Raw genomic sequence first — 17,448 nt, 5'->3', positions numbered from 1 at the left:
TTTTAAAAATGTTAATTTGTAATGAAAAATTATTATATTTTTATTTTGATGTTTAATTGAAGTTTTTAATTGGTCAATTAATTATTAAAATTCTATAATGTTATATATAAAAAGTTATAGTTATTACATAAAATGATATTTATAACAAGATGATTAATCATAGGAAAACAATTATAATAATATTATATAAAGGCATGTAAAATATTTCATTTTCAATTATATATCTTGAGTGTTCTTAATAATATATAACAAAAATTTTTATTAAAATAAATATCTTTTTTGCAATTTTGAATTTTTAATAATACTTTATGGTTTGTTAATATAAAATGTTGATGTGCCATAATAATATAATTTAATTTATTTATATATAATATTTATTAATTATATTTATAGCAAATATACATTTAAATAATTTATTTTCTTAACATTTTCAATAAAAAAAAATTTTTGTAAGTTTGATAATACTTATCAAATTATCTTATCATAATCTTTTTAAAATTATTTACATTTAATTTAATGAATATTTTTATAGTAAAAATATTTCTTACTAATTAACTTTAAGCTTTTTACTTTTCAAGGTAATTTTAAAAAAAAAATATTAAATCAAAAGGTATCAACTAATATATTTTAAATATATTCATTAACTTTTAATTGATATTTCTTGTTAGTATAAAGTATGAAAAATAAATATTCTTAGGAGAGTTCTTTAAACTTTGATAAAAATAATTATTTCAAAGAATCTTCTGTTGCTACTTTACCTATCAAAGTTATGAATATCATTTTTTTTTCTTTTTTAACAAATACAAAGTTTTATTTTCATTGTTATTTTAATAATAATTTATCATACAAATGATAACATTAAGTTAGTATTTTTCTATAAAATTTTTTAAATTTTCAAAATGATTTATACAGTTTAAATTAAATAAAAATTCTTTATGAATATTTACTACTATCTATCAACTTCATTTATAACATTTTCAAATATATAACAAAAACCTTTGTGGTATTTATTTGAATATATATTCTTTCAAGTTTACATTAAATTTTTTTTTCTTCATTGTTAAAATCTATAGTATTATTATTTTTCAAGTTAAATGAAAAAAAAAAAATTTTTTTTTACCTATTCATAAAATAGTTTTGATGATTAAATTTCTTCCTTTACAATATATTTATAAAGTACTTTTATATCTAAAAACCGTATATAATTGTTAAAAAGGATATACCGCACTAAAAAATATTTATTAAATATTTTAGTATTTATAACAGTGATAAAAATCAAAATATTACCTTTTTTTTCAGATAGTAATATTTTAAAAGATATTTAATAATGGAAATAAAAATATCATTTTAAAATTTAAACACTACTTATTGTTTTTAGATAATTAACTATTAATTAAATAACAATATATAATAAGTACTTTATATTTTTTTTTTTTTGGATAAAGTGATTATTATAAAAAAAAATTATATAATTTTTAAATTACAAATGAAATATGGATATCATTTATCTTTTAATGATAGTGATAATAACAATTTTTGGAATTATTAGTAATGGATATTCTATTTATTATTTTACATATAAAATTAAAAAGAAAACTTCTTTTACAATATTAGCTGTTAATTCAATGTTTGGAAATTTAATTGTTTTGGTTGTTGATATTTTATGGGTACCTCTTAAAATGTTTAATTTGATTAATCTCCCTTACATAATTGAAGATCGTGTTGGGCAGGTTATATTAATAGGTTGGTATTGTGCAGAATTTAGTCATCTTCTACTTAGTTTAAATAGATTCTTTGCTATTACAGCACCGTTAGCTTATCAAAAAATTTTTTCAACAAAAAATACAGTATATCTTACATATTTAAATGTAATATTAAGTTGTTGTATGATTATTCCATACTCATTTCATAACATCTGTACCTTTTATTTTGACAAATATTTTTGGGTCTATCTTGAAACAACATTATGTAATATATTTTCAAAAATTCAAGATTTTGGTCTTGGTATAATTATGGGATTATTGGTTCTTTCAATTGATGTAATAACTTTTACAATATATTTATGTAAAAAAGAACGAAAAAAAAGTGGAATTACAAAAAATAATATTGATATAAGACAAATTAGAATATTTTTTCAAACTGTTCTAGCAAATATAAGTCTTATAGCATGTTGTACACAATTTCATATCATTGCCCCATACTATGTTGGTACAGGTTCAATGGAATTTGTTCTAACAACATTTCAATGGATGGAGTATCATTCATTAAGTGGATTTATTTTAGGAATATGTTATAGAGATTTATACTTACATTTAAAAAAAATTTTTTTGAGACCAAAAATTGTACCAACTAAAGTTAAGATATTTGTTAATGCTGTTACTGTTGCTACAGACTCAAATGAAAAAAAATAAAAAAAAAACTTTTTTTAATTAATGATTTCAAATGTATTACAATTTATTAGTATTAAAAAAATAAATATATTAAATTATTAATATTTTTTTGTAGAAATTTTAAAGTTTTATCATTTCATTGAAATTTCTGATGTATCAAAATAAATAAAAAAAGTGAAAAAATATTTTTCTCACTAATTCTATTTTTATAGATATACTTTTTATATCACTTAAATTGTAAATAAATTCTACAAATATCTTTAAGTGTTTTGAAAGAATCTATCTTTTTCGTGCATCTCAAAAAACTTTCCACAAATTTTCCATTGAAATTGTAATTTTAATTAAGTTATCTTTATAAATATCATTTTCTAACATTATTTTAAACACAAAATTGTTTTTTTTTGTCTTAAAAATATATTTTAAAAAAGTAATTTTAAAACAGATGCTGGTGAAAAGTTATCAATGTTCAAAGAAATAAATTAAATATTAATTACTTTTATCTCTTTTAATAATTTTTATTCTTGATATACATTCTAATACTAAAATAAAAGATTGGATGAAGAAATATAATTATTATTATGATGTATTTGTTTATCAATATGATGAGTAATCTATAAAAGCTTAATTATTTATAATGATTAAATTTAAAACATCACTTTAAAACAGAAATGCAAATACTTTTTTTTTATTAGAAAAATTTATTTTATATTAAATAGAAATTATAATTAAGGATAAATAATTAATAAATTTAATTTTTATAGGTGGAAAAATATAAAAAAACATGATATTAATAGAATATTTTCTAATTTTATAATAACTTTAAGTAATTAGCTTTTTTTTCTAATATATGATTAATTTAAATGTATAAGATAAAATGTTAATTTAATATTAAATGTAATTATTTTTATATGTATAAATTAATTAAAGTTGATGTTAATGTAAAATTAAATTTAAAGTTCATCTGCCAATTCAAAAACAAAGTGTTACTTCATCTGCTTCTAAATTATTCTTATGTCATAAAGTAAAGAATGAGGTATGGTAAAAATTTAATCTATATAATTTAGTCAAAATCAGAATTATATGTTAAAAAGTTTTGTAATCAAAAATCTAATCAAAATATTAATTATGCCATTAAAGTTAAAACAAATTTTCTTAAAATTGAAACTGTTTTTTAAATGTATACATTTGGATTTAATGATAATATTTTGTTTATCAAAGAAATAGTCGATTTCGGATTAATTGAAACTTTTTAAATAGTGCATTTTTAAAATTAAGCAAATTTATATCTTATAGAAAAATAATAAACATTAAAAATTTTTTAAATGTTATTAAAAAGTTTTATAAATATATGTGAAAACAGTTTATTTTAACATTTATTAATCAATTTTTTTTCATAGAACTTTTGAATCTGTTTTTTTTTTAAAAAACAACAACTATAATATTAGTTTTTTATTTAAAACATAAAAAGCATAAAAATTTTAATATTTCAAATTAAATATCCACAAAAAATTTTTTGTTTATAACATTATTATTTACATTTATAAATATTTATTTTATTTCAATATAAAAATAAAGCATTATTAGATAATAATAATGAATAATATTATTATAATATTAACATATAACAATCTTTAATTTTTGTTTATTAATCAAGTTTCATTTTATAAAAAATTTTATTATTCAACACATAAATATTTATAAAATAAAAATCAAAAATATATAACAAAAAAAAAAGTAGAATTAATTTAATGCAAAAAAAATAAGTATTTAAGGGTGTACATTTTTACAATAAATATTATTTTTTAAAAAAGATGATAAAAAATATTATTTTAACATTCGTTTTCTTAACTTTTTTAAGTTTATCCATAGCTACTGATACCAATTCTACAAAATTAGTTGTTAATTCTAAGAAGTTGTATGTAAATGCTGGACAAAATTCATCAAAAGATAATCATGTAGAAGTTAAAAAAAATAAGCTAAGCCCTGCTATGATAGCTGCTTTTGCTAAATATATTGAAATGATAGAATTATTTAAATCAAATAAAAATTTTATAAAACAATTTCAAGAGGAGGTAATAAAATATTTAGAGAAGAATAAATTAGTTAGACAAAATATGACAGAAGTTATTCTTGAAGAAATGCGTAAAAAAATTAAACGTTCAATAAATCCACCAAGAGAAAAAGAAGATAATAGTAACGAAAAAGATGATTCAGACTTTTGATAATAGAACATATCAAAATAAGAAATTTATAAAAAAAATTTGATGTTTATGTATTATTATATTTAATTTTTTTTTTAATTTATATTTTTTATGGTATATATATAAAATCCTATATATATATAGAGGAGAAATGACTTTTAAAAAGTGATTTTTGAAATTTAAATTTTTATGAAAATTTCTAATGTAAAAAAACACGCTGATAACGATAAGCACATTTATTTTTTCAAAAAATAATTTCTTCATAGAGATAATGCAGCATAAAGATGAAAAAGAAGCATCAGTAATATCTGCTCCAAAATTGTTATTTCAAGTGATTTTGAAATAAACAATTATGATTAAAGTAAAGAAAGCTCGGAGAAACCGTTTTTCATATTAACATCTTGAAAAAAATAATTTTGAAGCAAGATAAAAGCTTCCGTAGTTGGACTAAAAATTTACTGCATTTTTTTAATTTTTAATGTCCCATAACTTTTTAAAAAAAGATTTTTTCAAAAAAAGAAAAAAAAACATCCTGGAGAATTTAAAGCGCTACATTTTAAGTAATATAAAGTTTCTGTAACTTCATTCGTTCTTGAGATAATCAAAAAATAAATTTTTTTTCCATCAAAAAAATTATTTATTAGCCATAACTTTTTATAAAGTAATTTTTTTGAAAAGATGATGAGTAAATTAATTATGTAATTTTTGAAGGCCTTTCAGATAAAATTAGTTTCATGAAAAAATATTCATTCGCTCCAGAGTTATGACCAAAAAAAAAATTTTAAAATTTTGAAAAATTTCGTGTTTATTTTAATAAAAATATATAAAAAATTAAGTTTTTGCGAAAAGAAAAAAAACGTCTGGGGATATTTTTATGGGCTACAATTTGATATCAGATTCATGAAAAAATATTGAGATTGTGTATATAAGATTCACTAAAATAGAAAAAAATTTTTCTGTATTTTTTCAAAAAAATGATAGTTAAACAAAAAATTTAAAAATTGTTAATAAGACATTAATTACGCACTAATTAATTCTCTTTCGATCGAAATAAGTTTCAATCAAAAATAATTTTTTGTTCATGAGATATGAAGAAAAAAAATGTTGTGTTTTTTTTGTATTTTTTTTAATTTTTTTTTCAAACGTTGAAAACTAAAGTTTAAAATAAACTTTTTAAGAAAAAAAAAAACGACTCGGGGTAATTTTGTTGGCTTCAATTTAAGATATAAATCAAGAAAAAATATTTTGATCTGATATATGAAACCCGCTTCAGACTGATTTCACTTTGCAAAAATTTTTTTTTATATGAACGTTTTACCAAAATTTAATATAAATATAAAATAATGTATATACTATATATACGAATAATTTTTTTTTGTAACATTTTTAAATATGAAATAATTTAAAAATTTTATATATACTATATGTTAACATTAAATTACATATAATGAAATATTTAATAAAAAAAATTCATTTATTTAAAAAGATTTTTTGTTTATTAAAAATATTTTTAAAAAGAAAAATAAATATAATCATTTTTAAAAAAATTCTTTTTTTTAAATTTGTTATAATTATTAATTTAGTTTACTTAATCACTTCAAAAGAATGAATGAAATCACAAGTTAAATCAGAAAAAGCGCATTTTTTTTAAATTTATAAATTTATTCTACTTTTTTTATCAAAAATTTCATATTTGTATTATTTTATCAATAACGAAAATTTTACCTCTATTTCAAAAAAAAATAAATAATTAACTTAAGTGATAACGTTACTTTATATATCCTTTTAAAAAATGTAAAAAATATGTTTTAAAAAATTTAAAAGGTATTTGAATTTTATTTACAAAACTTTAATTTACTCTATTGATATAATTAAAAAATTATAAAGCTTACTAAGTCATGCCCTGCTGGCAAGTGTGTGCGAAGCACGCGCTTGTTTATTTATATCTTATAGAAAGACAATAAACATTAAAAAATTTTTTTAAATGTTATTAAAAAGTTTTACAAATATATGTGATAACAGTTTATTTTAACATATATTAATCAATTTTTTTTCATATAACTTTTGAATATGTTTTTTTTTTAAAAAAAAACAATAACTATAATATTAGTTTTTCATTTAAAACATAAAAAGCATAAAAATTTTAATATTTCAAATTAAATATCCACAAAAAATTTTTTGTTTATAACATTATTATTTACATTTATAAATATTTATTTTATTTCAATATAAAAATAAAACATTATTAGATAATAATAATGAATAATATTATTATAATATTAACATATAACAATCATTAATTTTTGTTTATTAATCAAGTTTCATTTTATAAAAAATTTTATTATTCAACCTATAAATATTTATAAAATAAAAATCAAAAATATATAACAAAAAAAAAGTAGAATTAATTTAATGCAAAAAAAAATAAATATTTAAGGGTGTAAATTTTTACAATAAATATTATTTTTTAAAATGATGATAAAAAATATTATTTTAACATTCGTTTTCTTAACTTTTTTAAGTTTATCCATAGCTACTGATACTAATTCTACAAAACTAAATGTTAATAATAAGGAGTTGTATGCAAATGCTGGAAAAAATTCATCAACAGATAATTATGTAGAAGTTGAAAAAAATAAGAATGAAAAAAAAGAAAAGACATATCTTGTTTCAGCAACTGATATATCTGGCTTAATTAAAATGGTAGAATCATTAAAATCAGATAGCAATTTTACTAATATGATTAAAAAGGAGGTAGCAAAAAATTTAGAGACGAATAAAACACTTAGAAAAGGTATAACAAAAGCTATTGTTGATAATATAATTGAAAAAATTAAACGTTCAATAAATCCACCAAGAGAAAAAGAAGATAATAGTAACGAAAAAGATGATTCAGACTTTTGATAATAGAACATATCAAAATAAGAAATTTATAAAAAAAAATTTGATGTTTATGTATTATTATATTTAATTTTTTTTTTTAATTTATATTTTTTATGGTATATATATAAAATTTATTTTAAAATAATTATTTTTTTTTACAAATAAAATAATCCATTCAATAAGAATATCAAAATTTTTTTAAAATAAAATATATTTTACTCATAATAATAAATTAATCACAAAAATACTGTTAATATTTTTAAATAAATTAAAATTTAAAATATTAACAAAATTAAAAAAAGTAAATTTCAAGTACGTTACAAAATTACAAAAAATGATAATATAAAAATCTAAGTTACTTTTTTACATTATATAACTTCTACAGATTTTTTTAAATAAATATATTTATGTTTCAAATTTAATAATTTTAAAATTTTATTTAAGAATCTAAATAGTCATATAAGACTATTTTAAAATTATGTTAACGGTTGTTATTAAAAAAATTTTGTTAAAGCTAGAATTTAAAAAAAAAATATTAATAAAAATATTTTCTTAAAGCAATTTTATTTATTAATAATACAGATATTTATTTTTCTAAAAAATTATTATATCATTTTTGTCTAAATTAATAAATATATTTAATAACAATTAGGTATATCAAAATATATAAAAAAAATATATTTAATTAGGAAAAAAATAATTCAAATATTTTTGGGTTACAAATTTTTTCCAAAAATACTTTATATTTATTTGTTTTTTTAACAAAAATGGCAATTTTATCAACTTGTACATTTGCCTCAACAATTGCCTCTTTTTTGATAACAAATAGAATTGTTCCATTTTTTTCTTCAATTGAAAAGCAATTATCATTAGAGAAACACTTTACTGAAAAATGATATAAATTATAACAATTATCACTTCCATTAATAGTCAATAAATTTTCATTTTCTTTTTCGTTAAAAAAACCATATGAATTAACATTGATTTTTCTAAGTTTTGTGATTTCAGTTAATTTGATAACTATCTTAGCTATGTATGGAAAAATAATAGTTTCAGGATGACTAGATTGGTTGTCATCATCTTGTAAAAAATTAAATTCACTGTGTGAATCACTTTCAGTTGACGTTAAGCATATATTTAATTCTGATGAAATTTCACCATTACAAATTGTAGGTGTATCATTAATTTTGGGACACTTAACTGCAGTAGTGTTATATGAACTTTTATCAAAATAATTTTGTTTTTTTTGAATATTTGTTAAAGAATTTTTAAAATTATCAAAATTTTCATTAAATGTATCTGTAAACATCTTTAAAGTAGATAAATCATCTAACAAAAATTTATCTCCTCCATTAAGTTTTTCATTTAGACTTTCTAACTTTTCGAAACATTTTTTTACTATAAAAGTTAAATCTCCTTCTATTGATTTTAAAATATTAATAATAATTTAACACTATTAAAGACTTACCTATTATATTACGAATTTGACAGATGCATGTTAAGATTTCAGCAATTTCATTATTGAAACCATCAGTTTCATAAGAATCATTAGAAAAAGAATCATTTTCATTGAAATTTGATGAGTTAATGTTGTTCATTTTTACAATAAATTTTTATAAACAGATAGAATAACAGCAAGCATTATCAGGCAAAAGATGTCAGAAAATAGTATAAAGTTTAATGTCAGCATTTACAAACTATTATTCAGTAATTTTTCTTTCTATGTAAGAGTATTTTAAAAAAGAAAGTGTAGAAAAATATCTAATATAAATAACTTTAAAAAATCTTCTTAAATTAATACAAATTTCCCACAGAAATAAAAAAGATTTAAAACGAAAATTGGTAATGAAAGTTTTTTGTCAATAATATGAAATACATTCAATTAAACAAAAATGTATTTTATTAAAATTTTAGTGTTAAATGATTAAACATTTCTAATATTTTGTCTCATTTTTTTATTTTAAAAAATTAATATCATTTTAAGTAAATATTTAAAAAATATTTTTATAAAAAATCATAAATATTGTAAATCCATACTCCACTGTAAAATTTTAATTGAAAGTTTAACTTAAAAAAAAGAAAAAAAATTTTTTTAATTAAATCACTCTTGAGGTAAAAAAAAAGCAACAAAATTTATTTTTGATGTTTTGACATGTTGAAGATAAAGAAACTTACATTTTAATATTATATAACTAATTAGTATATTAATTTCATTGTTCTTAGAATATTGCACCTAAATTATATGATCAAGGATTACGTTTCATGTAGTGATTGATATTTTTGCAATCACTAATAAAACTATTTTTAGCCTTATCTTAAGATTTTAATTATAATTTTGTTCTTGTAAAGTATAGTGGTTTTATTAGATTAAGTAGTAAAATTGATAATAAATTTGTTACTTTTTTTTTTAATTATTAAGGAAACAAAGTTGTTTTATTATAAAGATTATGTTTTAATTAAGATAGTTTTGTCATGCTTTTTTTCTTTTTTTTTCAAGTTTTATTATCATTCTTGGAATGTTCTTATATCAAAGATCCTCTTTTTATCATATTATTATCAAATTTTTATTAATTTTCATGAATATATAAAGGAAAACTAAAATTGTAAAAATAAAACAGTTTAAGTTTTATAAACAAAACAACAACTTCTAATTAACTATGCGTAAGTTTATATATCTTTAATATTTTATACTATTATTATATTTTTAGATTTGACTAATGAACACGGAGACAAACACCATCACGCTGATGCTCACCATGATGCTCACCACGATGAACATGCTCATGATGCTCATGCTCATGATGAACACCATGAACACCATGAAAAACATAATGTAAAGGAGCACCATGATAAGGAACACCACGAACACCATGAACATCATGATAAACACCATGACAAACACCATGATAAAGCTCATGGACATCATGAACATCATGAAGAAAAACACCATGAAGAGAAACACCATTAAATAAAAATAATTATAACATGAATTATATTCTTAATTTTTCTTTTATAAATTGTAGGATACAATAAATTTATAATTACTTACAAAATCTATTTTTTCTTAAAACACCTAAATAGCTATTTAATTTAAAATTTACAAAAAAAAATAATATTTAGATAAACTATTATATTTTGACAACATTCCTATAACCAACCTAAATAATTATTTTTCAATTGCTATAAAATAATAAATTAAATAACCTGTTTTTGATACATTAATTTATTAATATCCTCTATATAGCAACCTTCTACTGCTCTTTCTAATTTTGTTGTAATATACATAGAAATCAAATTAAATGAATATTTTATAATTATATATTGCTATCTTTTAAATTACATCATACTATATTTTTATTTAAATATACCTTAATTTGTTTTTTCAAGAATATTCAATGACTTTTTTATTTACTTTATTAATTTTTTTTAAATTAATTTTTTATGTATCTTCATTGATAAATACTGATAATTCAAAACTTTCATGGATGATTGGAAAATGGAGAAGTGAATTTGGTGGTAAAGTTACCTGGCCAACAATTCCAACAATGACATTTGGAGAAGAAATTGAAATTGGTGAAGGTTATGATACTTTTGTTGATAATAAAATTGTTCATTTTCTTAATTTTACTGCAAAAGCCTGGAGTCATACTAATAAAGATCAATTTCATAGTGAATGGGGACATTTAATTGCTAATAGAAATGGTCAAGTTACTTTAATGACATCAGGTGGTAATGGTTTTGCTAAATATGAAGTTGGTTCATTTGTTAATAATGATAAAATTATTCTTAATCTTAAAGATATTGGAAGAATATCATTTTCAAGGGATCTTCCGGTTGAAGATGTAAGTAAATAAAATTTTTTATAAAATATTTAATTTTTTTTTATTAAGTTACGACGAACATTTGTTAAGGTTGGTGATAATTATATGGAGCAAATACTAGAAATGAGAACAGCAACACATCCAGAAACGGGTCTTCTAAGGCATTCAAAAGTTGTATATTCAAGGATAAAATAATAGTATTATGTATAAACAATTGTCAATATTTATTGTACACATATTAGATAACATTAGAAACATATAATCAAAAATAAAATTTGTACACTTCTTATCATAACATGTTAATTATCCTGATATACTAATATATGATGGTTCAAAATATTTTTAAAAAATTCTTTTGATAACATTATAACAAACATTTTTACTATTATTATTAAGTTTTATAAATTTTATAAATTATTTTATATATCTAAATATATTTTAATAATATTAAATAATCACGAGTACCAACACTTAAAAAGTAAAAAATATTTATCTTCAAAAATAAAGCAATCATTAAATGTCAATATATAATATTTGTTGGTAAAATAAAAAAAATTTATTACTTTTTTTTTATTATTTTTGAAACATTTATCTTTACTAAAATTTATATAAAAATAAACTAACCCTTTCAAATTTTATATTCAATGAAACTTTCCTAACATCATAAGTGTATATCTTGTTTTAAATTTCTACTTTATAACTAGAGTATACTTTTATAAAAAATAATTGGTAAATAGATGAGTAATAAAATAAAGATATTTTATACTTCTTCAAGAAAACATTCACACAATTAACAGCTATGTATTTTAATTTTTTTTTACGTTAAGTTTCATATATTAAATGAAATTATAAGTAATTTTAAAAATTTACATTTTCTATATTTTTCTCTTCAACTGGATTCATTAATTTTTAATTACCATTTTATCCTAGTTTTAATTTTTTAGTTTCAAAAATATTATTGAAAATGTAAGAAATAGTTTTCTCGTTTAAAGTATTTCATGAATTTTTTTCCCTGATCGTCTAAAAAAAATATATGATTTATTAAGTATTTTTTTAAATTAAAATTTCTGACACTTTAATTTAGTACAAAATTGTTACAGGATTTCTCTTTAGATAAGATTAAGTACCAAGATTTTAAAATTATAGTTTTATTACAATGTTGTAGTGAATCTTTAAAAAAAGTTTTTTTTACATATTCTTACTTTGTCTAAAAATCACTAAGAATATAAAACGTAAAATCTAAAATAAAAAAAAAATATTGACTTGAAATATACGGCATAACAATAAACAATTTTTATTGATGTAATAAAATATTTTTTTACAATGCAATATTAACAGAAATATTTTAAAATGATACTTATTTTTTTTGTGATTTAAAAATTTACATCTTTTTGAAAGTTTAAAAAAATTCCATAATTAAATTAATGTTGAAACTATTGAAGTTATAAAAAAAAAAAGTTTGGTCATAATAAAATAGTATCAAACCGTTTTACCTTATTTGTATTATGCATATGATTTTAGTTCAATGGGAAGAAATTTATGAATTACTATGCATGTAGAATAAACAAATATATCAATTGAATATCAAGAAGCTAACAACAACTATATATATGTTTATTTGCAATACATACATATAGTAATTTGCAATCATTTTGTTTGTTTTTCTTTCGTCAATATCTTTTTTTATATAATTATATAATTAAATGTATTTTTGCGTTCTTAAATTCCCATTTTAAATTTAAAAAAAAAATCTTATCTTTCGTAATCAGTGCAGTTTTTCTTTTTAAAAAATTTTGTAAAAGTTTAAAAATCGTAAAACATTTTATTAATTTAAACCTTCTTTAAATGATACAAGTATTAGATTACATTTATTTTAAAAAAGTGAAGCGTAACTAAGACAAAATGTACTAATAACAAGATTCTCAAATAACATTGGCAAAACTTGTAGGTCCACCAGGAGTAGCTGTTTGAGCCTTTAAAGTTGACTCATCATCACCGTCCTGGAATTTCTTTCTAGAATCTACTTCAAATTTAGACAATAATGAAGCCATTCTATCTGGATCAATGTTATTAATGGAAAACTCAGTATTTCCAATATTTTGCGTTTCCTCTTCCATATTTCCTTTATTTTTTTGGCATGGAGATGTGACAGGTGATACATCACGAGATGCACGTGGAGTTGAACGACATGAAGTGCCGGGACTCCTTCCAAAGAAATCATACAAACTTCTTTTCCACAACTTCATTTGGGCATCCCAGGAACGACGTGAATAATTTATAAATTTATTAGGAGTTTTGGGGTGAATTCCTTTTACACGTTCATACTTTGGTATTGCCTCCAAATATTCAACATATACAGACTTTTCTTTGGCCCTTTCAATGTCTCTAGATCGACGGGCTAGAACTTCTGGATCTTTACACCATCCTAGTTTTGGTTCAGCCCAACCTTCTTTTGACCTTACATCATTATTATTTGAAGCGGAATAAGATCGTGTGGTACAAGCCTTTTTTCTAGGAGATCCTTTTATATCTCTCATCTCAATATCAGTAGATTCTTCCTCTTTAAAAGATGAACGGGATCGGTCCATTCTCCTCTTTCTATTCAATCCTTCTTCATTTCTTACATCTTTAACTCTAGACCTCATGTACCTAGGAGTAGTTGAAGATTTTTTAGGTGCAATTTGTTTTCTGGATCTTGTACAAGAAGATGTGTCATCTATATTACATAAATTTGCTTTAATCTCATTAGAATCAGACATACCTTTAAAATCTGTAGTTTTAACACTACCAGGTTCTCTTTCATTTTTTTCACTTTCACATATATCAACCCATGATCTATTTTCCAACTTTTTATTGTTTTCTAGAAGTAATTGAAAATGACTTTCAACTTCTGTATTTGACAAATCATTTAAAGTTTGATTTTTTAGTATTCTTGGAGACTTTCTATTTGGTGATGTAGGTATACAATTTTTTTCTGTATCAATACCTCTTCTCTGATTCATTATTATTATTATTCTAAAAATAGAAGAAAAAATAAGAGATAATAAAAAAAGAAATTTGCTAAAAACTTAAAATAGAATGATTTTTAATTATTTTGACAAAAAGAAAAGCGCCTTGATACCAAGATACCAAAATGTTTCTTTATAAGACGTAATTTTTTTTGTAATGAATTTGTGAATAATGCTGGTATTGATAATGATCAAAATTTTTGAAATGGTCTTTTGAAATATTTGATTGGTTATCTATAATTTTGAAAAATCATCCATCTAAGTTATTAATGATTTTAAAGAAAATTGGCGTTAAGAGGAAAGGACATGTTAATGACAATAATTACTACTTGAAAGAAAAAAAAACAAAAGTTGATGAAAATTTGATGAAAAGTTGAAAAACAGAAAGAAAAAAAAAACTAGCCATATCTATGAATTGAATATTCGTTTAATCTTATCAAATGTAGGAAATAATAAGATATCTTTTTCAAATTCAATGTCAAAATATTATTCAACTTTTGAAGTACCGATTAATCATATTTTGATAAACAAAATTTTTATTATTAAAAGCAAGTAATTACATGTTATCTTTTTAAAAATAATAAATCTTTAGTAAAATGTTTCACTATTACTTACATAAAACTTACCAAACAAGATTATTTTAAAAATAATATTAATTAGGTAATAATATTTTATTTATTTTACAAATAAAATTAATTTTTAATAAAAATTTTTTAAAGTGTTTATAGATTAAGTAAGGGAGTATAATTTTAAAGTGATAAGAAAGGTTATTTAAATATATTTTTAAATTCTTTATATTTTTCTTTATTTCTTAATATAAATAAATATTATAAAAGAATTATTCTTCTGCTATTATCCTCATTTTTTTTGGATTTATATTTAAATATATGTACATATCTTCTTATAAATCGAACATATATTATTGTTGATTATTAAATATTATATTTAATTTTTGTCCTCATTTTAAAAAAAACCATTGTATAATATAACTCGTGAGGATATATTTTAAATGATAACTATTGACAGCTGGCCTTTAAGTTTACATCTTACACATTCGGAGGTTATATGAACAAAAAGCATTTTATATATCTGATCTAGAGGATGATAAAAGGATATCCTTCACATTGGTATTGATCTTAGACTTGTGATAAAATAAAATCTTCAGGATTTATTTGCTTATTTTTTTATTATTTATATATATTTATATAACTAATATTTTCTACATTTTTTTTTTATTTTCAACTATTTAAAAAAAAATGAAGACTGCTGTTGATATAATATACAGTGATCCATATATTATGCTTAAAATAATTCAAGAAATAACATCTATTAATGATAGAGCTAATTTATCAAAAAGTTCAAGATGGTTATATTATTTGACTAGTTATGCCAAATATACTGATGAAGATCCATATACAAATAAAATGTTTTCAATTTATTTTGCTGATAAAGATCCTTTATATGGTTCAAGAATATATGTTAATGCTTGTGGTTACCTAAGAACATTTTATTATTTTGATGATGATGCTAAGAACATAAGAAATAATGAAAAAATATTGTCATTAGCTAGAAAGTGCAGTAAATATGTCAAAAATTTATCAATCAGATATGCTGTAATATCATATGACAATTCATTTAAGATGCTTCATTGCCATGTACAGTTACATAGAGAATTAATATATATTTATAAAGATGCTGAGGTAGTTTCATTAATAAATTCTGAATCAGTTTCTGATGTATTGAAACATCTTTCAGTCGTAAGACCAAAAATAGCATGTTTTCATAATGATGCACTTAACTTTCATTCTATTAATGGAAGTTTTATTGAAAATTCACAAACTTTAGGTGAATTAATAACAAGTGAACTTGAAACAATGGTATGGTCTGAAAATTTATATCGTTTAACAGGTATTTTTTCTAAGATACTTTCATTAAGACAAACCAATTTTAAATTAAAAAAAATTGATTTTAATTTGTTAAAAACTCCTCTTAGAGAAGATGAACCAACATTACAATTAACTGTTCTTAATATGTTATATCATATGACAAATTCAATGGCTTTTACATTCATGCCAACAGATATAATAAAAGTTTCACAAAATTTATTTATAGCTAAAAAATTTGAAGAATTAGTTATAAAAGTAGATTGTTTGGATGATCTTGATGTTCTACCAGCTGTTCTTCATCATATGTTAAGATGTTTCCTTCATAAGACTGAAACATTTAAATTATTTTTAAATGAAAAAATTATTAAACAATTAATTACTGAAGAAAGTCAAACATTTACAATTTTTCTTGAATTAGTTCTTTTTGAATGTAGTAATTTAGTTGAATTAAATTTAACAAGTGTAATTAAAAAAAAGTTTAGATTATGTGGTGAACAACTTATGAATTTAATTTATGTTTTACCATCAAGTTTAGTTAAGTTAACATTAAAAGAATGTGATACATTAACTATAAAACATTTAAAACAACTTGCTGATAAATGCCCTTCATTGAGATATATTAATTTGTCAAAATTAACACATGATTCTTTACTTATTCCTGATATTATTAAACTTTTTCCACGTCTACGCCACTTTTCTTTAGAAGAGGCTAATCTTATAGTAAGAGATTCATTTTTAAGATATTTTGAAGAAATTATTGAAAGACCACAAAATGAAAAAATGGTTGATTTTGATGTTCTTATAATGTCAGGTTTTGGATCTGGTATGCCTAAACGTCTTGAAGTAATGATGAAAGAATTTCCTAGACCTATGAATTTTGCCAGACTTCTTAGATGTAGAGATGATGTTGATTATGAATTAGTTATCTCCAATAATGAGATGGCTTTTGACGAAATGTACAATGGTGAATTTATTCATTTTGGACAATGTAAATATTGTAAATATTTTGAAAATTATACCTTTGAAACTTAAAATATTTTATTTTCTATTTGGAAGAAAATAAAATTACTTTTTCAGTTATCTTATATTAATTTTTCATATAAATAATTTTTTTTTTTTTATTTTTTATATCTACTAATAAAATTTATTATAATAAAATTCCAAGGATGTTCTTAAAAAACAATATAATTATTAACACATTTAATGTCAATTTACATAATATTTTTTTACTACCTATTTTTAAAACAATAATATTCTTT

General features: G+C 20.0%; 8 protein-coding genes across 8 annotated transcripts; 6 read left to right on the top strand and 2 right to left on the bottom strand.

Annotated features, from left to right (window-relative positions):
- Positions 1-1,625: 1,625 nt before the first annotated feature.
- SRAE_1000103600 (7TM GPCR, serpentine receptor class x (Srx) family-containing protein) lies at positions 1,626-2,411 on the top strand (the record flags this gene model as incomplete). Its single annotated transcript, XM_024647940.1, has 1 exon — positions 1,626-2,411. The coding sequence occupies one exon, from the start codon at positions 1,626-1,628 to the stop codon at positions 2,409-2,411; it is 786 nt and encodes a 261-aa protein (XP_024501968.1).
- A 1,790-nt stretch (positions 2,412-4,201) lies between these two features.
- On the top strand, positions 4,202-4,612 carry SRAE_1000103500 (Hypothetical protein; the record flags this gene model as incomplete). Its single annotated transcript, XM_024647939.1, has 1 exon — positions 4,202-4,612. The coding sequence occupies one exon, from the start codon at positions 4,202-4,204 to the stop codon at positions 4,610-4,612; it is 411 nt and encodes a 136-aa protein (XP_024501967.1).
- A 2,451-nt stretch (positions 4,613-7,063) lies between these two features.
- Positions 7,064-7,495, top strand: SRAE_1000103400 (Hypothetical protein; the record flags this gene model as incomplete). The annotated part of the gene is made up of 1 exon (XM_024647938.1): positions 7,064-7,495. The coding sequence occupies one exon, from the start codon at positions 7,064-7,066 to the stop codon at positions 7,493-7,495; it is 432 nt and encodes a 143-aa protein (XP_024501966.1).
- A 664-nt stretch (positions 7,496-8,159) lies between these two features.
- Positions 8,160-9,072, bottom strand: SRAE_1000103300 (Hypothetical protein; the record flags this gene model as incomplete). The annotated part of the gene is made up of 2 exons (XM_024647937.1): positions 8,160-8,893; positions 8,943-9,072. 2 exons carry the CDS (start codon positions 9,070-9,072, stop codon positions 8,160-8,162), a joined length of 864 nt encoding a protein of 287 aa, XP_024501965.1.
- Positions 9,073-10,131: 1,059 nt separating this feature from the next.
- On the top strand, positions 10,132-10,442 carry SRAE_1000103200 (Hypothetical protein; the record flags this gene model as incomplete). The annotated part of the gene is made up of 2 exons (XM_024647936.1): positions 10,132-10,135; positions 10,183-10,442. The coding sequence occupies 2 exons, from the start codon at positions 10,132-10,134 to the stop codon at positions 10,440-10,442; spliced, it is 264 nt and encodes an 87-aa protein (XP_024501964.1).
- A 517-nt stretch (positions 10,443-10,959) lies between these two features.
- Positions 10,960-11,490, top strand: SRAE_1000103100 (Si:ch211-105d4.5; the record flags this gene model as incomplete). Its single annotated transcript, XM_024647935.1, has 2 exons — positions 10,960-11,316; positions 11,365-11,490. 2 exons carry the CDS (start codon positions 10,960-10,962, stop codon positions 11,488-11,490), a joined length of 483 nt encoding a protein of 160 aa, XP_024501963.1.
- Positions 11,491-13,217: 1,727 nt separating this feature from the next.
- On the bottom strand, positions 13,218-14,297 carry SRAE_1000103000 (Histone RNA hairpin-binding protein; the record flags this gene model as incomplete). Its single annotated transcript, XM_024647934.1, has 2 exons — positions 13,218-14,011; positions 14,057-14,297. 2 exons carry the CDS (start codon positions 14,295-14,297, stop codon positions 13,218-13,220), a joined length of 1,035 nt encoding a protein of 344 aa, XP_024501962.1.
- A 1,262-nt stretch (positions 14,298-15,559) lies between these two features.
- Positions 15,560-17,221, top strand: SRAE_1000102900 (Hypothetical protein; the record flags this gene model as incomplete). The annotated part of the gene is made up of 1 exon (XM_024647933.1): positions 15,560-17,221. One exon carries the CDS (start codon positions 15,560-15,562, stop codon positions 17,219-17,221), a length of 1,662 nt encoding a protein of 553 aa, XP_024501961.1.
- Between the last annotated feature and the right edge of the window lie 227 nt (positions 17,222-17,448).

The sequence above is a fragment of the Strongyloides ratti genome, assembly GCF_001040885.1.
Source record: "Strongyloides ratti genome assembly S_ratti_ED321, chromosome : 1".
Taxonomy (NCBI): domain Eukaryota; kingdom Metazoa; phylum Nematoda; class Chromadorea; order Rhabditida; family Strongyloididae; genus Strongyloides; species Strongyloides ratti.
Note: the sequence above shows the minus strand (reverse complement) of the source record. Positions and strands in the feature narration are given on the sequence as shown.